The sequence below is a fragment of the Fimicolochytrium jonesii genome, assembly GCF_025526975.1.
Source record: "Fimicolochytrium jonesii strain JEL569 chromosome Unknown EV422scaffold_11, whole genome shotgun sequence".
Taxonomy (NCBI): Eukaryota; Fungi; Chytridiomycota; class Chytridiomycetes; order Spizellomycetales; family Powellomycetaceae; genus Fimicolochytrium; species Fimicolochytrium jonesii.
The window spans coordinates 309,246-332,659 of NW_026515678.1; the positions used below are offsets into that span (position 1 = coordinate 309,246).

General features: G+C 44.7%; 6 protein-coding genes across 6 annotated transcripts; 4 read left to right on the plus strand and 2 right to left on the minus strand.

Moving 5' to 3' along the window:
• Window positions 1-7,799: 7,799 nt before the first annotated feature.
• On the minus strand, window positions 7,800-11,657 carry EV422DRAFT_506270 (uncharacterized protein; the record flags this gene model as incomplete). The annotated part of the gene is made up of 6 exons (XM_053068547.1): window positions 7,800-8,395; window positions 8,436-9,288; window positions 9,612-9,678; window positions 9,793-9,941; window positions 10,003-11,165; window positions 11,276-11,657. 6 exons carry the CDS (start codon window positions 11,655-11,657, stop codon window positions 7,800-7,802), a joined length of 3,210 nt encoding a protein of 1,069 aa, XP_052925691.1.
• Window positions 11,658-11,874: 217 nt separating this feature from the next.
• EV422DRAFT_506271 (uncharacterized protein) lies at window positions 11,875-13,539 on the plus strand (the record flags this gene model as incomplete). The annotated part of the gene is given in 7 exon segments (XM_053068548.1): window positions 11,875-11,926; window positions 12,004-12,062; window positions 12,082-12,192; window positions 12,255-12,461; window positions 12,528-12,668; window positions 12,723-13,103; window positions 13,273-13,539. The coding sequence occupies 7 exon segments, from the start codon at window positions 11,875-11,877 to the stop codon at window positions 13,537-13,539; spliced, it is 1,218 nt and encodes a 405-aa protein (XP_052925692.1).
• A 311-nt stretch (window positions 13,540-13,850) lies between these two features.
• On the minus strand, window positions 13,851-14,777 carry EV422DRAFT_506272 (uncharacterized protein; the record flags this gene model as incomplete). Its single annotated transcript, XM_053068549.1, has 1 exon — window positions 13,851-14,777. One exon carries the CDS (start codon window positions 14,775-14,777, stop codon window positions 13,851-13,853), a length of 927 nt encoding a protein of 308 aa, XP_052925693.1.
• Window positions 14,778-17,801: 3,024 nt separating this feature from the next.
• EV422DRAFT_496303 (uncharacterized protein) lies at window positions 17,802-20,282 on the plus strand (the record flags this gene model as incomplete). The annotated part of the gene is made up of 2 exons (XM_053067868.1): window positions 17,802-18,704; window positions 18,744-20,282. The coding sequence occupies 2 exons, from the start codon at window positions 17,802-17,804 to the stop codon at window positions 20,280-20,282; spliced, it is 2,442 nt and encodes an 813-aa protein (XP_052925694.1).
• Window positions 20,283-20,924: 642 nt separating this feature from the next.
• EV422DRAFT_506275 (uncharacterized protein) lies at window positions 20,925-21,912 on the plus strand (the record flags this gene model as incomplete). The annotated part of the gene is made up of 2 exons (XM_053068550.1): window positions 20,925-21,687; window positions 21,863-21,912. The coding sequence occupies 2 exons, from the start codon at window positions 20,925-20,927 to the stop codon at window positions 21,910-21,912; spliced, it is 813 nt and encodes a 270-aa protein (XP_052925695.1).
• Window positions 21,913-22,555: 643 nt separating this feature from the next.
• EV422DRAFT_506276 (uncharacterized protein) lies at window positions 22,556-23,344 on the plus strand (the record flags this gene model as incomplete). The annotated part of the gene is made up of 1 exon (XM_053068551.1): window positions 22,556-23,344. The coding sequence occupies one exon, from the start codon at window positions 22,556-22,558 to the stop codon at window positions 23,342-23,344; it is 789 nt and encodes a 262-aa protein (XP_052925696.1).
• Between the last annotated feature and the right edge of the window lie 70 nt (window positions 23,345-23,414).

Below are 23,414 nucleotides of genomic sequence, written 5' to 3' on the forward strand. Positions count from 1 at the left end.
TGGAGTGCGCACCAAGTCCGATGAAGCTTTGGTGTGCACTCCGCTCCGGGTCATCGAGTGACGGGTGTGCGTCGCGCTGTCGTAATGGAGCGGAGCTCCTGTGGATCACACCGGCTCTCTCCATGATTCTATTTTTGGGAAAAATCTTCAGAAATTTCACGCATGGAGGGAGATCGAGTGAGTCTCTCCATGGCTCTCCATAGATGCGAGATTTGAGAAAATCATCAGAAAATTATTCTATGGAGAGCGGAGATTCATACCCGCATTTTCGAGGAAAAAGTACCGCGAAGGGGCAACCTTCAGAAGCCTGCAGAAGCCTTCGACACCCTTCGGAAGCCTACTGAAGGTTTTTTTGCTTATCTCACGCCGGTAAAAGCGTTTCAGTTATCAACATATATAAGCTTAGAAATACTAAACAATCCAATGCCAACATCCGTTTTCACCTTTAACGATAACACGAAGTTGATAGATGATACCGTCGTACTGCGGTTCGATATCAAAGACCTAGAGAGCCTCAAAAGAATATGTTTATCGATGAAATCAATGCCCGGCTATATGGCGTACATCAAAATGAACGAACATAACCGATACATCTTTAAACAGATCTATTCGATAGCGACTCGGCGTAATTTCAATGAAAAACGCGAGTTTCTATACCATTCCGGATATGTGGGAGTCGTTTTTACTGACGGGCAATTAAGGATGATATGCGGAACTGACAAAAATGAACGAGTGGGTGTTCTCGATATTGAGATTTAGATCTAATAACACTGGGTCCAAAAGTTGAGGTATGAATTAGACAACGTTATAGATGTTGGTATGACAATTCGTGCGCTCAATTGAGTATTCGTCGAAGAGAACAGCAACGGCACTTGGAAACTGAACGGATACCTAGTATTATACGTATTGATATCACAGTAGTATGACACCCCTCTACTAGCCACTACAGTGGAAGATTGGTCTAATATTTGAACTGTTACTGTACATCGACTGTTGTTCGAATTCATGTACCCAATGAAACTGACGTGGGCTACGACTCCAGACATCCCCGCTTTCCATCCAATGGGTCCGAAACCTCCTGTGTAGCCATTCCCGTTAGTTAACAACGCATCTACAACACTGTCTTTGATGCAAACAGCAGATTGAATGACCTGCGTTGCATATACGTTCGTACTACATGTCAAGTCGCTCTTCACTAATGCAGTTGTGTTGCACATAACCGTGTTCGTATTTATCGCACCCGTAACGTCTAGAGAGTTTGCAGAAGCGCTAACAAGGGTCGCTTTGGGAACGGCTTGATTATACTGAATCTGTCTTATCACCACTCCACCCGCTGTCGTCTGATTTGCGTATGCCCATGCGATACCCCATACTACATAAGGCATGGTATTTGCAAAACTAAATGAATTCCCATCTGTGGTCCAACTCGAAGCAGGTATATTCGAAAACGTCGCGATTGTTACCATAGCAGACTCGGTTGTTCCGGCAATCACGGAGAACGTAGTAGGCATCGCCACGGCGTCCATCAGGTAGGCGGTGAGTTTGATTGAACTCATAGGAATGGCCGACGGCAGTCTCAATAACGACCAATGAAGACTTTGTGTTGTTGAATCTAAACCTAAATTGGCCGTTGAGGTGCTAGATGTTGCCCACCGCAGTCTGGATGCAATGGAGGCGTTCATGTACGCATCGAATGGATGTCCCGTATATCCATCTACACCGTTTCCATTTGCATACGTGTATTCGCTGGAGGCTGTAACTGTATAGCCGTTCCATGAGGAACCTGTTGCTGGCGTTGTGGGGTACGGAAATAAAGTAGTTGTCGATGTTAATGCTGGACTCTTCAAATCACCGGTCACGTTAACATTTGACCCGACATATAGAGATTTCGCTACAGATGCGCCTCCATTCACTACAAGGGCGCCTGATGTGTTAGAGGTTGCATCAGCAGTGTTCGAGACCGAGACGTTACCTCCAACATATACGTTTTTCGCAACAGAAGCGCCTCCAGAGACTTGCAACGCACCGGTTCCTACTCCTGTGGAATCGGTTGTGGTAAAGACAGATGCAACACCATTATTTGTAAAAACTTTGAGCCAAGTGGTATTTTCGGCCGAATTCCACACGGAAAAATCTCCTACAGTTCTCAAGTCATCCCATACTCTGACATAAGGATTGGAAGACTGATTTGGGTCTATGGAGAGAGGACCTTGTGAACCTGTAGCAGAAATTGTTGCTAAATTCCCGGTGAAAGTCATGCTTCCTGTAACTGTCAAACTGCCGATAGAACCGGTAGGAATAATAACCTTTCCCGTTCCATCAACTGTAAGACCTTGAGGGCTGTTCCACAATCCTAAACCCAATGTATTGGTTGCAAGACCCGCTCCAACATAGTTGAAATATACCCTGGCCATGTTATTTGTAGCCGCTCCTACTCCAATTTGAAGTGTTGAGAAACTCCCCGCTGCCAAATTAGGTGTTCCGAGATGCGAAGATACAACAGGCCCGGTGGAGACGATATTGGAGTATATTGTCCCATTAACAGTCAAGTCTTTACCAAGATTGACATTCCCTGCGATACCCGCTCCACCTTTGAGTTGCAGGGCACCGGTCGATATTGAGGTCGAATCGAGAGTGGAAAGAATTTGTACAGATGGCAAATTTGAATTGATTATGAAATTGGCATTAGACCCGGAGTATAGGAAAAAGTTCCCAGCGTTTGGAGCGCTTGTACCAGTTCCAGCATAACCGAATGCTCCCACTATCGTTCCTGTGTTGTTAAGGAAACCGATAGTTGAAAACCCCGACGCGGAAAGACTCTGAAGTTTCAAGACGTCAACGGAAGTTGAGTTTACTTGCAGTGTATGACTCCCAGTGGCGGCTGAACCAGCAAATAGAGATTTTCCCACACCTAGACCTCCAGCAACTGTTAGAGCGCCAGTTGTTGTAGAAGAGGAGTCGGTTGTTGTATTGATTAGAACATTTCCATTTGTCAATATATCAAGGTTTGATAAGCCGGGTCCGTTAGCGAATCGTAAGTTCGTCGGTGCATTATTGTACTGTGCCCAAATTACCATATCGCCAATAGCCGAATTTGAGGAAAAGTACCCTGCTGCTGAAACGTTGCCCGTTATGCTGCTTCCGAATGTGGGTGTTGATACTGAACCGTTGTACCAAAAGATACTTTGATTTGACCCGACAAAACTCGCATCACTCCCTACGGTCAATTTTTTGGCGATACCAACTCCTCCAGCAACTTGGAAGGCACCGGCATTTGTGGCGTTAGAGTCAATAGTAGAAGTAACCACAGTCGATGCAGCGTTATTAATATTCAGAGTCTGCCCTGTGGTCGTATTCAGGTTCGCTGTTGTTCCTCCTAGGAATACGGTGCCGCCAACCACCACACTTTTCCCTATACCAACTCCGCCAACAACTTGGAGCGAACCTGAATTTGTCGACGTAGAATCAGTCGTTCCGGCAATTTGAACATTGGATAAGTTCGCATTTCCACCAACATTCAGAGATGATAGAGTTCCAACGCTTGTAATTTGAGGCTGAGCAGGATTTACGCTGAACGAATTTCCACTACGTGTCAATCCTGTGGAAGCACTAAGAAGCGTATCAACATATGTCTTGTTTGTAAGATGAGTTGCTAAGGTCGGTGCTGTTGAGACGACAGCGTTTCCTGATACCATGACATCTCCAGCAAAGTTCGCATTTCCATTAACGTTCAATGATGTTAAAGTTCCAACCGATGTTATCTGAGGTTGAGCCACATTGACAGAGAAATTGTTTCCTGTACGTGTTAAGCCGGTTCCTGCACTTAGAAGCGTATCAACATAAGTCTTATTTGTGAGATGTGTATCTGCTGTTGGGGCTGTCGCGATGATGGCGTTCCCTGATATGGTCACGTCGCCTGTAACACTCAACCCCTGCAGCGTTCCAACTCTGGTGATAACAGCCGACTGGTCCGTGTTGACTGAAATGGCCGTGCCTGACTTTGACAATCCTGCGCCAACTGTTGATGTCTGAGCATCGACGTAGGCTTTCGTGCTTACTTGGGCGTCTATATTGGCGAGAGGCAAGATACCTGTCACATCTGTTGTGAGCGTGATGGTGTTCTTTAACGCCACGGAACCGAGCCCTAGTGCTGTTCTAGATGCTGATGGAGTCATACTGATATAATTAGTTCCATCTCCTACAAGGAAATTGTTGAGAGTGGCAGTGCTCGAAGAAATAGCAGTCAATTTAGGATTAAGAGGTTGAGCATTTCCGGATGTTGTAGAAATCAACCCATCCACATATCCTTTTGTTGCAGGATTTGCTGCAATTGTAGGTGTAGGAACAGTGACTGCACCGGAGAATGTGGAACTTCCACTTACAGAAAGACCCGTTAAAGTACCGACACTTGTAATTTGTGTCTGTACAGAATTGACACTTAAAGTTTGAGAATTTTTAGTCAAACCGGTTCCAGCAAGCACAATGATTGGGTCAATACTTCCAACAGGAAGAATACCGGTGACATCTGCGCTTGCAAGATTGATAACGGATTTAGCAGCCAAACTGCCAAGCGAAGGCTTGTTTGTCAGTAAAGCCGAAGTGTAATCTATACTACTCAGTGCTGCAAGTGAACCAAGCGAAGGCTTGTTTGTAAGGAAAGCCGAAGTGTAATCTATATTACTCAGTGCTGCAAGAGAACCAAGAGTTGGCTTTCCAGTAATGTACGTCAAAGCATAGTCAATACTGCTAAGTGCTGCAAGCGAACCAAGCGTAGGTTTGTTCACCAACGCCGAACTAGTGTAGTCTAAAGTATCGAGCAAACTCAGATTTTTAATGAGAGATTTGCACGAACATCTGCAGGACTAAATTGAATGAAATTGCCTCCGCTTGCGATAAGCATGTACGTGTTTGTTGGCGCAATGTTCCCAAAATTAGTAAGACGAGCATTAAGAGGTTGATACGTTGTGGCTGCATTTGCTGTTGTAAGATAATTTGTCAAGGTAGGACTGCTTATGGAGCCGGCGGTCAAAGCGCCTGTTACGTTAAGAGATGTGAGTGTCCCAAGAGTAGTGATATTTCCGGTATTGACCGAAACGGTATTAGATGTATCTCTGGAGAGGATAGGTCCAGCAAATGTTAATTTCTTCTCGTAGATGGTGAGATCTGGAGCACCCGTTATTCTCGCATATGGAATGGTATCCGTTTTTGCGACTTTACTATCGATAGCAGTTTGAAGAAGACTTGTATTCTGACTTATCAAATTTGAATACGTTGGCTGTATGATTGTAGAATCGTACTCACGTAACATGCCCAAGTTGATTGCCTGCTGTGGGACCTCTCCTGCAATACCCAGATATGAACACGGAGGTGGAGTGTCAAAAAGTAATCTCGTAACATCACAGGATGTATCATCCGTTTTAGGGAAAGTTGCAATGATAACTTGTGAGCCGTTTGGATCTGGAACGGGGTTTCCCTTTGAATCCACTACATTGTTACCATTTGCGTCTTTCTGGTTCTTTCTTTCTCGACCACTTGCAGCAACGAAACCACCAAGGATTCCGGCTGCTGCAGCAGGTCCTCCGAGAAGTCCCCCGACGCTACCGATAGCAGATGTGGCAAATGGAGCGCCAGCCGCAGGGCCAATGAGACCAATTGCGCCTCCAAGGATTGTGGAAAGGGGACCTGTTACTGAGACTACGGGATTAGTTCCAGATGCTGTGAGAGGATCACTTTCTCCAGACGGCTCGGACTCCTCATTTTTCTCTTCCGGATCATCGTCTTCTTTCCGGTTCTTGTAGGGCTGTATGGAAGAAATATTGAAGCCGGTTTCCTCGGAGCCAACAACGAGGATTCCGGAGCCACCAGTTATAACCAAAGGCTGCTTAGACACGTTGAATTCCTTATCCGCTCCGGTAACAATGATAGGTAAAGCACCAGTGATGACAGTAGGAGTTTCCGGCTCAGGTTGATATGTGCAACTAATGCTTGACCCAGATATCGAGATGTTGTTTTCAGCAGTGTAGGCCCCGGAAATAGTGTTTCCCGTAACTGACACTCCATTAGATCCTGTATACGCACCCTTTATCGAATTGTTAGTTACTGTCACGGTATTATCCCCCGCATGAAGATCCAGTTGGAGATCATTCTCAACACGTTTGACTCCATTTGATGCAGTCAGCTTATCGCCGAATGTATTGTTACCATCAATAGTGATTGCACCACTTACGGAGGGAGCAAGTTTAACTTGATTCTGATTTTCTATCTTCAATCCACCGTTGCCCTGTTGGAAGGTGAGCCCAATCGCCAATTTATCGTTCACGACTCGGATACCTTTGTTATCACATAAGGCCGAGACATTGACACTTAGATTCTGGCTGCTATCGATAGCGAGAATAGCATCTGTTCTTACATCAACAGTCCTTCGACCATTCGATACTCCAGATATATCAATCCCTGATCCTGCCTGATACAGTTGCTCTACATACGCGGATGTTGGCACTTTGTTATTCGAGGGGTTGAAGTTGCTGTTCACGTAAAGATGTGGAACATTCATTTGATTGAGCGTCTCATTATAGGTAAAACTGCTGTCTCCATTGAATCCGCTTAGAGCAGAGTAGAATGGAATCTGTCCCATGCCTTTCGAGCGAATTGCAAGTTTGTTTCCTGTTTGTTGGAAGTCGTCTGTAGTTTTAAGACGAATAACCGTAGTATCCACATCTGTATCAGATCCTAAGAAATCCGCGAGAGAATCAAACCCCTCTTGCATGAGATCATTGAGAGCCAAACTACCGGCTTTGTCATTGCTAATCGCACCTCTTCCCACAATAACGGTATCAACATCTGTCACCAGTTTCCCTTCATTGCTGAGTTTCAAGCCTTTTCCATGATCAAGATGGATCACCTTGTCTGCATCTTTCGAAAGCGGTTTTGCTACCTTCACTGCTTCGTCAACGATGGCTTCTACATTTTCTTGGACAACACTTAGTTGCCCGTCGATCGTTCGAAGCGAATGGTCATAATCCAATGTGATATTACCGATCACGTCACGCGTCAAAGGTGCTTTTAGGATTTCTGGAACGACTGTCAATAAGCCGTTCTTTACATCTAGAGTATCATCGATATCGAGTTTAATACCGAGTTCGTCTCTAGAGAGGGGTTCTGAGAGATTTTCCAACTCTACTTCGGGAAAGACGACTGACAGACCTTCATCTGTGATTTTCAAACTCGAATCATGCGCTAACTCTAAGCCGTTTTCAGTTACCTGAAGGGGCGAATCTATGAGCAATGAAACTGTCTTGTCTTCTCTTTGCAGGGGAAACTCAGGATTATCAGCAATGTATGCCAATCGATTTTCGCTATCGATAGTGAGATTCTCATCTTCCTTGACATTCAGATTAGCAGTGTAAACTCCCTTGTCGGAAGTTATCAAGATTCCCTTAGCACCGTTCACATTATTAACCAACAAGGGTCCGAATTCATTTTCCAATGACTCAAATTGACCGCTCTTGAAGTTCGTGATCTGAGCATTGCCTCCAGGCATCCCTTGGAGAGTTCCTGTTGCATAAGCATCGATAAGGTTAATGTTCGATACATCATCTAAACCTGTGTTACTTTTAGGAAAGCGGTTAGACATTTAGCTTATAACTCATATAAAAAATCACAACCTTGACGATATTCTATTGCTCCGTCTGATTACCGTTAGCATCATAAGTCAGCCTTGCAGGGGCGCGTCTGTTTCTACCACCACGGCGCGCTGTCGCTTCATCGCTTGGAGCGGGTGTTACACCTCTTGTGTTGCGCTACCTTCCACGTCGGCCTGCAGGAGGTTGTGAACTTGTTGCACGAGTATCAATCTGATTAAAGTCTTCATCGTAGGACAACACCTGCGGAGCGACGGATGGGCGGCTGCTTCTGCGCAGAAACGGAGAAACGCTATCGATAGGAGATCTGGCTGAAGTTTGCTCAACGATCTCCATCGGACTTTGTGCGGGCGCTGCATCCATCGTCAACGGCGGCGCCATTGTAGGTGATCTTACAGGAGATGCTGGAGCAGGTATCGGGTGGCGGTCACCATTCAAAGAGTTCCTAGCAGAAGCGGGACGTTGATGGAATGGAATACCAAGATGTGGCTCCGTCGCTTGTGGAGTGGCAGACAAGTTCGGAGAGATCACAGGTGTAGGAGTTCTACGTGGGAACGCTCCTGGAATTTCTACATCACGGTCTCGTTCCAGGTTGCTGGTCGGTATCCTAGGCCTTACCGGTTCATTGCTTGGTCCTGTTTGTAGCGAATGCATTGTCATGTTCTGAAAGGCGACATTCAATCGTGCCATATCGTCGTCTGTATCGCGCGCAGTTTCCATCTCTGCCCTCCATCCGTTCGGTTGATCAATGGTATCTACAAGGCTTGGAGGGTGGTAGAGTTGTGTTGAACGAACGTCTAGAGTAATTAGTATCGGGAAATAGTGTAGCATGCGGAACATAGGGGGCATTCGGGTAGTTGTTCACCAAATGTTGAATGTCTGCGTTCAACCCCGTCGGAGAGATCCCCATTATGGAATGGAGAGGTCGGTGCGGTGCTGCATAGATCGGCGGTCTATCACGAAGCCTCGGAGGAATATTGATCGTAAGGCGTTCAGGCACTGTTTCGACATCTGGAGCAGCGGCTCTATCGGTAGAGTTATCCGTTGCCGTCCACTGCATCGTCCCAAGTGTACTTTGGTGAGCCAGATTGCTCAACACCGGTATCGAATCGGGGCGCCGGCTTCCAACAGGACGTGGTGAGGTCTGGGTCTGAGTTCCAACGAGATTCGGATTAGCGGCGATAACATCTGGAGAGTAGGATACTATAGGGTTGTTTGGATTCGCACGAGGGGCTCCTCCATTGTTTCTGGAAGATGCACGACCTTCGCGGATTGCAGCATCTCGCAACTTGGGAGGGATCGAGTCTTCACCGGTTTGTGCATAAAAGTCTCGCCCGATACCACCGCCACCGCCGCCAGGACCTCTTGGAGTAACGCCTGTTGTGAGATTATCGGCGAACGCCTTCCGCTTTTCATAGATCTCCTTTCCTTGATAGAACTCAAGGGCGAACTTTTGGTTCTTGGAGATTTCAACGATAGGCCGGAAAGGGATCTCATTAACTTCCGGAATCACCGAAGGGATCCGGCTTTCATAGTTCTTTGTATGTCCTCCGTAGAGCAGACGAGACGGAAGGTCCTTTTGAAAGATACCGCGTCCCGGAATGTTTATCGTGTTCTGATAAAGAGGTTTGTTGCTTCCTGCAACTACCTGTAAAGGTTCTCTTTGTGGGCGATTTGAAAAGATCACAGACATATTTGATTACAGCGTAGATTTTTATTTCTATCATATGGAGTAAAAAGCACAATGCCGTTTAAGAATTTTAAACAGAACTTGTCTAATTTCGCGACAAAGACAGGTGCTTTCCTTAATCAAAAGGTCCCAGAGTATGTCAGAAAGGCAGCGCATGGAGCAAGCATCTTTCAGAAACACGTAACAACCGGTAGACGCCTTCTAGAGCATGCGAACAAAGGTGTCCAAGATGATGATTTCCTGGGGCAAGATACGAAAAAACTAGCGCAGAAGTACCATACCGCCGCCGATAAAGGATTAGGTACGGCAAATGATGCTGCGGCAGGGTTACAGCAATTCGCAACACATCTGTCCAAGTTTCAATAGAGTGTGTTAATATCTGGTTTTTAGAGCTATAACAAAGCCTACCAAAGGCTACCGAAGTCTACCGAAGGCTACCGAAGTCTCAGCAAGGTGACTCACAGAGTCTTCTTTTTACGCTTCAGAATGAACGGGAGGAGTTGTGGGGGAATCTTACCTTTTGGTGGCCGACCGGATTTTGCAGTTCGGACTTTCGTTGCGATAACTGTGTTTGGAAGGCTTACAACCTTACGTTTTCGTGGCATTGGGTTCTGTATATAGCTTTACAATATATTTTCGAAACTCTCCTATCTTCAGGAACGATCACCAGACCGTATGGATCTGCACGAGGCTAGGGTTGATCTCCAAGATAGCATCTCGGAAGAGCATGGACTCGCAACGAGTTGTAGCGGGTACAGCATCTGAGCAGATAACATGAGTGCGAATTTGAGCATTTGCATCAAGGAGTTGTAATCCGGACCCGAAACGTTCGCCGGTCTGCAACCAGTTGTAAGAAAGTTTGAAATTCTCATTGTCCAACGTGGAGAAGTCAGAGATGTTGACTTCATCCGCAAAGTCACCTGAGAGTGCGGAGAGGTACTGGATAAGATGTGTCTCCTTGTCAACAGGGTCGTCGTTGGAATACTTGAAGTTCCTCGTGTTGGGGAGTTTGGTAGATCCGTACTGGAGATACCATTCGGAGAGTCCCATGCTCTTACTGATCCGGTTCTTATCCTTAGCGGGATTGTTGTAATCGTCACTTGCCACAAAGCGGTGAGAGATGCTTTGAATAGAAGTCGAGGGACCCACAACTGTAACGAATTCGCTTTCGTTGGCTCCCGAGAAGTAACTGATCTGCGTCTTGGTTTGAACAAAAGGAAGCCAGAGAGAGTGACCCTTTGCAACGCCTTCCTTGAGATCTTCCATATATTTGATGGAGGGGGTCTTCATTGGCATGTTCCATGAAAATTCCTCGACAGAATAACCAGTAGGTTGACCTGTACCGCCCACGAAAAAGTTACGAGACGGTTTCAGGTAGATTTCAATCTGGATACCTGAGCCAGGAACTACAGGCAGGGGGAACTCTTTGTTTACACGGAAAAGTGAAAGGAGAGGTTGATGGTGGACCCATGCTTGGCCAGTTTTCAAAGCATCCGGGTTCCGGAAACCCTCCAAGTTATTCAACATGGCCTTTTTGTTCTGTGAGGCATACGTATAAGCCTCGTCCATTACAATATCGCCGTAGTTGTCGATATCGTATGCTTGAACCCCTGCAACGAGAACTCGTATCCGTTGGATACATGATGCGAGACCATTAGTGTTCACCACGCTACCACCTGCGTTATCTTTTGCGCGAATCTTGAAACGGAAGTAAGATTGGTACAAACTGGCAAGTTGATTCGTAGAATTCAAAGTGAGGCGGATAACGTTGTTACCATCAGCGGCGAATGTATAACCGGTATCGGGTTGAACTGAGTGGAAAGACTCGTTATTGCCTTGTACGGATACCTGATAAGGAGGAAAAGGGTAAGTGAGATTACTTTCGACTTCCATTTGGTTTATAAAGCTACTACAAAAAAAATTTACTGAAATCGCAGATCTTAACCGAACATTCCAGAATCATAGAATGTTCTTTTCGGAGGTTGTGGCGGTAGATACTCTTGTGGGACTTCAAGTTTCGGAGGTTCTTTGAAAGTTTTCTTGGTCGCTTTTTTCTTATAAACGACTTCTTCCTCGGTATCGCTATCTGAGATATAAACAACCTTCTTCTTTTTCTTTTTTGGCACAGGAGTGTTCTTACGTTTCGTGACTACAACCTCTTCTTCACTCGAATCTGACATAATAGTATCCCGGTTTGCCTGGGACTTTTTCGCGCTCCGGGAAGTTGACGTTTCTTTTTTTTTGGCCTGTTCCTCCTCTTCGCGTTTCTTTTGCTTTGCTATCCTTGCTTTTTCCAGATTCTCCCTTTGACGTTCGGTGATTGGCATTTTGGCTTTTTTTTTTGGTTCTTCAACCGTTTTGCTGGGGTAGTCGGGGGTGTTTCAACCGGGGTCTCTACCGTAGAAGGCGGTAACTCTGTGCTAGACATCTCTAATTTCTAGCCTAGAAAATTAAACATCTTGGGTTTCGTCTGCAACCGCGATACGCAGATAGATCGGGCCTCTAAAGTTCGACACAGGACGGTGTGTATCTCCATCCAACAACATGAGATCGATACTCGATAATGTGGAACCGCAGTACATCCATTCCATAACTGGTGCGTAATTGATGATGCTTCCCGATTGACTGTTAGGGATCATGCAAAGGACGTTCATAGATCGCGCTCCCAGATAGATAGAGAAGTTGCTTGTAAGGGAGTTGGAAGCAAGCAGATACACGCCGGTATTGCTGAGGTCTATCTGATAAGGTCAGGTATACGATGCGCTTTTGTTTGGGGTAAACGACTTTTCGCTACCCAAGATCCTATATGCCGTTGTCCCAGAGGCGCCGGAACCTATCTTGAACGGTGCGCTAGATGTGATAGTGAGTCGTTTTGTACCGCTGTCTATGCCTACCGAATAATCCTGATCGCCCCCTTCATTTAGGGCTCTGTCTATCTCCGTTGGAAAGGTCCCTTGATTAAAGTAGCCTTCATTCAAGGTAGCGACCTTTCGCGATCCGTTGTCTTCAAAGAAAACGATGGTGTTGTTTTCCAAATTGACAGGATACTCCATAGTCGAAGGGATAATGATCTCTTTGACCTTGTGCCACTGACAGGATATCGGGGAGATTTGAAAGACAGGATTTGCAGGGTCGTCCGACAAAGATGAGTTCAAGAGTATTTCATTTATCATTTTCTTCTATAGTATGTGTAATAGAAAAAGATGACCAAAACGGAACGGAGATTGTGGAAGGTTGAACCTATCCATATCCCAAAGGATCTTCAACGATACCCACATGATAAAACAAAGAATACTGGATTTCCAGAAATGTTCTGCAATATCGCGATTACTGGTTCGGTACGCGCCGGAAAGACCACACTTGAAACTTTTCTTGTTGACAACATGATAAAGGCGTACAGAAAATGTATCGTTTTTTCCCCGAACGCGAAAACGGACGAGAAATGGCTGGCAGTGGGCCGGAAACACAAGGACAAGATCCTGTTCAAGACGGAACTATCGAACGAGGTCCTGAACGAAGTGGTGAACCTACAAAGAAATCTTTTCGAGAGCGATGTAGACGACACATTATTGTTGTGTTTCGACGATTACGGAACGGGTGTGAAATTCCGAAATGATTACGGAGCGGCACTTGATTCTCTTGCTACGAAATATCGCTGGGCTGGGATCTCAGTAATCGGCGCTTATCACGGTTTTAAGCAGCTCTCGCCGATATGTAGAGCGCAGATCTCGCATTACTTCCTTTTCAGGATGTCCGATGCCGAGGTTAAAAAGGTACCGCCTGAAATTAGATGTCATTTAAGCGATACGCAGTTTCAAGAGAAACTTGCAAGCGCTACGCAGGAACCGTTTTCGTTTCTATATATCAATACACGAAGTCCCACAAACGAAGGAGTATTCCACGAGAATGTTATCGGGTAGTGATATTTGCGGTTCAATGTAGATTTATTTTGTAACATATCTACAAATGATGTTTGACAACTACTGGAACGGAACGGATAGGCTAACAAAAGAGGGCATGGATGCAATGATCACCAATCTTTCGCAAGATAAACTTTGGTCGGATCTCCCGCCGCAGTTACGTGAAGAGATGTTCACCAAACTACGTCGCGAGGTATGCGTCGATATCCTCCAAAAGCATCTTGATGATGTTGCAGAGAAGAAAGCGCCTGCCGCCCGCCGGACCCGAGCGGTAAAGGAAGCAGAATAAGGTTCCCAACATAGTCCGGAATGACTATAAACTATCAGGGCATGACGCCACCACCAAATAGAGCCATTTTTGCATATGTTGGATTGTTTTTGAGAACGCCTTTTATCGAGCGTAACCCATGCAAAAGCCCTGCACACAATCGATAAATGCTGATGATTCCGAGCGACCAAGAAACGGGTCAAGCTTAACCTTGTTTGTTAATAAAGGAAAGATTCGTATCATTCGACTATGTACAGAGAAATCGCATACGAAAAAGTGAAAAGTGACTGAACTAAGCTAAACTAAACTAAACTACGGTACTGGTTGACTAACTACTCCTCCTGCTCCTCCGCATCGATAGATTCGGAAGGCACGAGTACGATCGGAGACCTTCTGTTGGTGCATTGTTTAGCATGTGAACCGTGATTCTTATACGTTTTACCACAATCCTCGCAGGTTCTGGTTGGTCTTTCTCCCGCCAAGCCTGAGCTATCCTCCACTTCATCACCGTCATCATCAAGAACGATACGTTTTCGTTTGCCCGCCGTTGTTGGTCTGTTCTCAGGTTTCGAACGTAATGCTTGTTCCTCTGCAGGCTTCTCTGCGTACTTCTTGCATGTTTTCGATTTCCAATTCCTATGACCTTTTCCACCGCAATTGGTACAGACTTGCTTAGCCATCTCACTTTCGTGATTGGGACAATCGATACTTGTCCAATCGAGATGTCCTTCATGTTGACAATCCTTACAAGGACGTGCAACATCTGCGATCAACTTTGAAGGGTCGGTCTCCGATGGTGTCGCAGAGGTGGTCGCTGCCTGCTGAGCCTCCGCGAGTTTCTTTTCCAAGTCAGCTATACGTTGTTGTTCGGGAGTGAGTGTGGGTGCTGTATATTCAGCGTACCATAGCTGTAATTTATTGCGTATAGTCGGATTGCGATCGAGAAAACGCTGCGTGTTAGGACTCTCCATGAATTTGCGAAAGGCATCCGGATTGACCAATTGCGCTCGAAGCGAGAAGTCGTATCTGAGGAACGTTCTCGCCAATTTTGCTTCGATGTCGCTTAGGAGCTCGTTCATCTCTGTGTACATGGTGTGATGTGTGGTCACAGCTTTCATGAACTCGGATTCATTCCATCCGTGTTTATCAATCGCTTGAGCTAGATTCATCTTGTTTGCGCTGCTGCCTTGAAGTGCAAAGGCAGCGCTCCCAACGAGAGACGTCATGCGTTCGGAAGGAGTTTTAGGTTGAAGAGACATATTGTAGATTGTTTCGAGAGGTTTGTGAAGGCTTCTGAAGGCTTGCTGAGGTTGCGAAAGGCTTAGGAAGGCTTAGGAAGGTTGTGAAGGATTTTTGATGAAGTTCTGAAACTTTTGTTACCGCTCGGTTTGCTGTTGCAGTTGAGAGGTGAAGAAAAACGGAAAGGGGAAAGCGATAACGACTCTTTATTTATAACTTGCAGACTACGGATTTTCTTTCCGAAGAAAGAAAGGAAAATGCAAGGTTACATCATTTTTTACTTACGATATTAAAAAGAGATCATGTTACCGCTGGATATCGAAAGTAGATTGCGGAATCTTTACTACGATCCGGAAACGGGGTTCACTTCGGCAGCAAGACTTTTCCAGACCGCAAAGAATTCAGGGCTGAAAGTAACGTTAAAGGATGTCCAAACCTTTGTTGCAAAGCAGCAAATCGCTCAGTTGCATTCACAACCCAGAAAAGAACGCGACTTTCTGCATATCGTCAGTCCTGAAATAGATGCAATATGGCAAGCGGACCTTATCGACTTGCCTAAATTAGCGACAGCAAACGACGGTTACCGTTACATTCTCACCATAGTCGATGTTTACAGTCGTTTTGCATTCTGCGTGTCTTTACGCAACAAAGACGGGAAATCCGTCGCTGCTGGGCTTCAGAACCTTTTTCAAAAATCTGGTCGGAAGCCTTCCTACAGTTTGTCAACCGATGCAGGTCGAGAATTTCTCAACGCGGATGTAAAGGCTTTATTGACAAAACACGGTATAACGCATTATTTCGCCCAAGCTGGGGATCATACGCGACTCGGTGTCATCGAACGATTTAACAGAACTTTGAAAGACTATCTATCTCGCTATTTCACAGCGACGAAGCAAAAGACCTATGTGAACGCGTTACAACTATTCGTACGTAACTACAACAGCCAGCGTCACGGAACGATAAAGGAAAAGCCTAAAGATGTTGAAAAAGGGAGTAGACCCGATAGCCTATCACAAGACGTATCAGCACTGCAAAAGTTCAAATCCTTTAACATAGGCGATAATGTACGCTTACTACTACAAAGAAACGTATTCTCGGAGGGATATGTACCGAGATGGTCACAAGAGGTCTTTATCATAGGAGGCGTACTCGGCTATTCCTACGAGATCTACAACATGAAAGGAGAGCGCCAGACTAGAACCTACAAACCGCACGAACTGAAAAAGGTAACCGATACAGTAGAAAAGACCCCGGCTGGTGTGTCCGAAGTGGCTAGGCTGAGAGGCACAAGTCTGATTTACAATGAAGGAAAACGTGTTTCCAAACGCAACGGCCGATATGATGCTGATTTCGTATAGGTCATGGGTTGTCTCTTATGATATCATCGCGTACTGACAGAAAAAGCTTGTGCCGTAATAATGCAAAAGTGCGGGTATAAACGAAAAGTATTTAACTGCTGAGTGTACTATAACAAATTAGAACCTAAATATACATTCAACAATGTCCGACAAATTCGTTAATCCGTTCACCAATCGCTCAGTTCAAGAGGCTTCACGAACTTTCAAGAGCACATTGAAACGTGTGCGCAACAGCGACTTTACTGCCACTGACGTAAAAAATCAGCAGGCTCTTGACGCACTTAAAAATCACCCTGGTATCCCTCGCAAGAAACGTAGAATCGCTGCAGTTGCACCTGTGGCGCCTGTTGTTGATGGCCGAGCCTTAGCCAGACAGATCTATGACCCTGATGCGGTTCGAGATGCTCTCAGTCGTCGTGACGTTTTGAGTGAATATCGCGCTGCGAAACAGGCTGTTCATCATAGAAGACTCAACGTCAAGGGTTTCGGAATTTTCGACTTTCCTTACATCTCCTCCAAGGATCTCACAAAACGTATCAAAATCAGTATTCACGACACTAGCCCTACCGCATACAATGTCAATTTTGGTTTCGCTTACATGTTGAGAAATATTCAGTATAATCCTGACGATGAAAATGACATTGAGTATAAGATCTATCACCCGAACTCCAATACCCGACTTTGAAAACCCTGGTGTGGTAAAAGATAATGCTACCTTCTACTCTGTCATCGGAAAACTTCTGCAGTTTATCAAAGACCTCGCCGATCGTGTCGACCGACCAGATACAAAATGGACTTTTGTTAAGTTGTTTGATTTACGCATACAAGACAAGTCTCGATTTTTGTCTCGGGGCTGATATCGAACTTCCTCAGTTTATCTTAACCAGTAAGGCGATCGCCAGTTTCAAGGGTGTGAAGAACAATCTTTGTTTCTGGGCCTGCTTGGCTGCTGGCTTGGACGACTCGGTAAAGAAAAAGAAAGATTACGATCGGTATAAAGCAAAGGCTAAGAAGTTGTGGTGTGAATTCTACAAGAAAAAGAAATTCAACAAGGAGTACCCTGGAATGCAAATGACCGACATCGATAATGTCGAAGCGCATTTCAACTGCAGGATTAACGTTTACGAACTCTTCAAACTCAGCGAAGATGGGAAAAAGAAAAAATGTGCCTTACAACGTTCTCCAGAACGACTGGACGGTAAAGAGATCAACGTCAACCTATACTCTGCTGATGAGGGTATTCATCACTTTTCGCTTATCACGGATTTAAGTGTTTATGCGAACATTTACATGTGTTCTATCTGTGAGGGTCTTTATGAGTCTCGTGATAGTTTAAAGAAACATCACAATTTGTGTTCCATTCATGCAAGGGTCAAGTTCACCGGGGGTTATTACAACCCTAAATTACCATTATGAAAAACACTTAAGCAAAAGTACGATATCGACGTACCTTACACTACCTATCCTTTCTTTTTCGGTTTTGATACAGAGACATACCGCAACGAAACCTTTGTTAAACCTGTAAACGGTGATAAGTTGATCGTGGACGGATTACTCGAACTGATGTCGATGTCCTTTGGATATCACTTTAAAGGAGAAATCTCAGAACCTAGATTCGTCTCCATCGGTGATGAACCCGGAAAAACCTGTACGAGTCGTGAAATTCTCCACAAGACTGTTCATCTGATGTCCTATGCACGGGAAGGACCTCTGGGTACGATCTACAAGGACTTCGATTGTGTCTTTAAGGCTATTGAACGTCATGAGGATCTTACTGAAGAGGAAAAATCATCTCTCTGTGGGAAATTGTGTGATTGGATCGAACAAGTACCGGTATATGGGTTTAATTCATCCTCTTTCGATATGAATGTCCTAAAGCACAACCTTGCGTCTGTGTTGCAGGACTTTGCGAAACCACGCGGCTTGATATCGATGGTTGAAAAGGCATACACATCAGAGATCCTTAAACGATTCAAGCCTGAACAGGTGCGCTGTGGCACCTGTAAGATATCCATCAAGATCCCCGGAAGACAAAAACCACTCGAACCGGATTTCGCTATCCCTCACGAGAAATTGATAGTGGAAGTATTAGGATGTTTTTGGCACAGGTGCATGAAGTGCTATAAACCAGAAGATATCAATAGACGTATCAATGTTTCCTTCGGCGAACTGAATAGGAGGACGCAATGGCGAAAACAACAACTTGAATCTCTAGGATGGACTGTTGAGGAAGTGTGGGTTTGTGATTGGCTCGCAGAACAGAAGGAAAAAGGCGAGCGGATCACCACAATCTCTGGAATCATCAAGATGGGAAACGCATATCGTTCTTTGAACAATGGAGAATTCCACTTTAAAGACATCAAAGGATTTCTAGATCCTTCTGCCTCACTCGACAAGTTTATCAAAATGTATGACTGCAAAATGCAAAAGTTACGTTTTCCGCACGGATTGACCGGAAATGTGTCAAAATTCGTTGAAATGAATCCAGTGTACACAGACATCTTCAATGAACAAGGTGTTGCCGGTCTTTTGAGGACCGTTCGTGTGGAAGACGTATCACGAGACTGGTATACCAAATTGTCGGGAAAAGTTGCTATCTCTGAAGAAGTCTACGACAAGGTTATACAGGATGCGAAAGCCTTCCGAAGGCTTCCTGAGTCTTCCGAAGGTTCGCAAACTCTCTTGGAACTTCTCGAAATATACAACAATGCAGATGTTGTCCCTATGTGTGAAGCGATCGCAAAACACCACGAATACTTCACTGAACTTGGAGTGGACTTCCACAAAGACTGCTTGTCTCTTCCTGGTGCTGCGTGTTCGATCATCTTCAACGGTATCCCGACGGCTCCTACAGAAACTCCCGAATTTGCATTGTGGAAGGAGGAAGACAGAGATCTTTACTTTGATTTCTATGCTGGTGCTATGCAAGGCGGACCGTCTATAGTCTTCAATCATTACGGTAAAGTGGGTGAAACGACCATTCGCGGTACAGAGAACAAATGTCAAAGTATGATCGGAATCGACTGTAACTCTCTATATCCTTTTGGTATAGCCCAGGACATGCCTCTAGGAGATTACACTACCGATCGGTCTCCCAACCATGAGACCGTTATCTCTGGTATTCAAAGTGATATCTTGTTCGGGTTTGTGAAGTGTGATATCGATTGCCCCGAACACCTGAAGAATTACTTTAGCGAATTCAGTCCGATTTTTCATAACGACGACATCATAGGAAAGGACGGTAAAACTTCCAGGAAATTGATCGGTACTACGTCTGGGAAGAATCTTTGGCTTAGTACACCTTTGCTCAAATGGTATCTGAACCATGGACTTTTGATCTCAAACATCAGGACCACCATTTTCTACGAACAACGCGGGAGATGTTTCGAGTGGTTTGTGAACTACTTTGCTAATGAACGTCGTAAGGGAGACCTGAAGAAAGAATACGCTTTGAAGGCAAACAACGCTAAACTGATTCTAAACAGTTCATACGGAAAAACCATCACCAATTTCGAGAAACACCTAGATGTCAAAATTGTATCTGAAAAGCAATTGGCTCGTCAGGTTCGGAAAACGACTTACAAACAACTGACCGTCTTGGACCAGATGTTCGAGATGGACTTTACAAAGAAATCTTACGAACAGTATCTACCCCTTCAAATTGGTTTCATGGTCTATGGATACGCTAAACTGAGGATGTTGGAATTCTATTACGACTTTCTCGACGTGTACGTTCCAAGGGAAAAATTCGAACTACACATGATGGATACTGACTCCTTATACATGTCTCTGGCTGGAACTGAACTGGATGATCTCGTTCGGCCTGAGTTATTGGACAAGTACGAAGATGATAAGAAAAACTGGCTCGTAACAACTGATTTCGATTTTCGGACACCAGGACTCTTTAAACTGGAGTGGAAAGGTCTTGCACTCATAGCACTCGCACCCAAGTTATACTACGCCTTTGGAGAAAAAGCGAAGGATCATAAGTTCAGTTGCAAAGGAACGAACAAGGAACAAAACAAGGACATGATGACTTATGAAACTTACAAGAACGTTTATAAGAACAAAGACATCAAAGTCTTAAAGAAGTCGAAGAATAAGAAGGGAGAGGAGAAGGAGAAGGAAGACATCTATTCAGTAGAAACGAAAAATACCGGATTGTGAGTCTTTGATAGTCTACTTTACCGCTACACACAAAACAAAAAGGGTCTCAGTTGTCGTCAAGACAAGCGAAAGCTGCAATCTGATGGCCAATCTACATTACCTCTTTACTAGATAGAACTCTCTTGTGTCCTTATAATAGTTTCTTCCTCATCTTTATCTTTCCTTTCTTTTCCCTGTTGATACTCTTGTACGTGGAAGAACAAGTTCTTCATAGTTGTCTTGTGTTTATTCAATATTCTTTTCATTTGCATATCGTCGTAATCCGCCTTGTTCAGTACAGTCCGCTGATTGAGGTTGATCGTACAAAGATGTTCCCTTTTCTTGAAAAAGGCTAAACCCACATAAGTCGTTACCGGTACGGTCCACGATAAGGACCATTGCCGGGTATCCAGGAACTCTGACAAGTCATCCACAAAGTCCGAATAGGCATTGGGATACTGTTTGTCGAAATCAAGTAACATCTCATGACGCTCGCTTTTGGTAGAGTCAAATTGCATAGTGAAGAACTTTTCTTAAAATAAGACGATACAAAGATTATCACAATCTAAACGCATGTGTTTGTACTTACGATATTGCGGTTACATCACAGCGTAGTTATATAAAGAAGAAGACGTGTCTTTTCAAGCGTACTTCTAACTTACAATGGACAACCTTCCGATTGAATTGCTTGAAATGATAGTTGCCTACCTTCCTACGACATCTATTTATCGAATGCGGAAGGTTTCAGAAAGTTGGAAAAAATTGTTCAAAGCGGCAGAGATCGGCAGAAACGCTGAAATTGAGAATAAACTAGTGAAGTATGAAGAGATCGCCTTTCGGATCCATACCGCAAGTCTAGGTTGGTTGGACGTACCAGTTCCTTACCCACCGACTCACTGTCGAGTAGTTATCATCGCAAGTCAGAAAATCCTCCAGCTCCTCGGTCACAGATGCTGTTCTAGTATGGTAAATGAAAAGCCGAGAATTGTTATGGAAAGGTGTAACATAGCGTTTTCGAAGATATACGGTTTTTTCGATGACGCTCTTGATGGGGACGGAAATGAACCATGGTTCGATAGAATCGGCGAACCTATTATGAACGGGTTTGTGAAAGGTCTTAACAGCGACTCTGAGCGCGAACCTGAAGGCCAATGGGACGAGTTCATGTCTCTCCTGGACAAGATATATGAGCATCTTGAACGAAACAACGACGAAGATCCTATCGATTTGGTTCTCCAAGCAGACAGTTTCAATCCGTACGAGTATTGGGGAAATATTGTCTATGAATTCTGTGGTGATAATCAGGTAAAAAAGATTTTCAAGCGCGCAGGACTTATCGACTCCTTTGACGATAGTGAGGAGGAGAATAGTGATGCGGAACATAGTGATAGTGATGAGGAAGATAGTGATAGTGCGGAGGAAGATAGTGAGTTTATCCAATATTTTAAACAGCAAAATGTGTATTGATTAATTAACGGAGTTACAAATGATATCAGTCATCTTTCTAATCAGCAAAGTGTTAACGAACTCCGGTGCAGCTACATAATGCATTCCAACCCTTTTGAGCTCATCCTTTGTCCTCCCTTCGATAATCGTTCCAGCTTCTACCCTAATAGACTTTCCTCTGACCATCGCGACATTGTACATCTGATTTGTGACGACATCATAAACTTTGCCCTCATCATCCTCAAGCCAAACATGTGCATCAACACCACCTGGCTTAACAAATTTCTGAAAAGTCTTCCATGACTCTCCTCCATACTCGAAAAAAAGTGTCTTGCGCCCGATTCCAAGTGAACCAGCAACTAGCTTCAAGTTGTGAACTCTCCATCCATACAAGGAGTTCAACCTGTTATATACAAGGCAAGAATAATCCAGAACAAAGATACCCGCGCGCAGTTCGTAGACAGGATGGCACGAGTTTGCGACAAAGGGCAAAGGCATAAGCTTGATTGACTTGTTGGCGTACATGGTTGCGCTGAAAGAGAAGTGAAGTATGAATAAAGTTGAAGGAAAACGCCTACGACCCTCTGCTTAAATAGGAATTGGGTACTCGTTCTCCTTTCCTTTTCCTGTCACCTAAAATAGGACACTCCCCGCATGCTCTTATCGTCCACATGACCTTATCTCCCGGATGAAACACAGGGGGTTGACCAATGGACTGATCTCATTTCGCAATATCCCCTCGTTGCTGCCCCACCTTTCCCTTTTCCAGGAAGAAGTAGCAACCCTGAAAGTCTATAAAAGGGAAACGATAATCGTATTTGCCTCATGCTTATCCACACCAACACATCATGTCGTCCTTCCCCCTCAACAATCTACCTGCGGAAATGCTCACCGAAATGAGCCTTTATCTTTCCACTTACGCATTTGAGGATCTGCAACGCACTTCCAAGGAAATGCGGAAGATTCTAGAATACGCCGCAAAGAAAAGGAAGGAGGTCTCGGTGATTCAATCCGATTTACAAGTTTGGAGAAAAGTTTCTGCAGATCTCGCTAAAAGCTGTGACGCCTGGTTTCCGGATGATGAAGCTCCACCAACAGGTGCTGGTGTTCGCAAAATGATAATCGGTAGCTACTTCATCCGACATATAATTGACACTATCCAATATGAAACCCGCAAGAGTATGGTTCTAATCGCAAGGAAACGTTGTCAGAACATCTTCGAAATGATTCTAAGCTTTCTGGAGCATCAGTGGGCGCTGATTATTGGGATCTCTGATCAAGACCCTGCAATCGCGGCGAAGAATTTTTTTCTCGTCTTTTTCTTTGACCACCTTCATACCCTAATGGACGACAACAAACGGTGGGGTATTGAGGAGTATAGGACGGCAGCACATTTACACATACGGTCTCGACTGACAGAAATAGTGACCGATCACACTTATCCCTTTGATCAATGTGTGCCACGTTACAATTACGGATTTAATGCAGCTCGAACGTGGATGTCGCTAGTGAAGCGCTCCGAGTGCAAAGAAGACCCGGGTATCGAAAGAGCCTTCTACAGAGCCGGTCTTATCAAAGAAACGACCCACTCCTACGATGAATACGTGCGCAAATTTGTACAGCAGACGGACTTCTAGCGGAGTTCTTGGTCACCTGTATTTGTAATTTCTTTCTCTTTCCTCTCTTCTTTCTTTCATTGTATGTAAA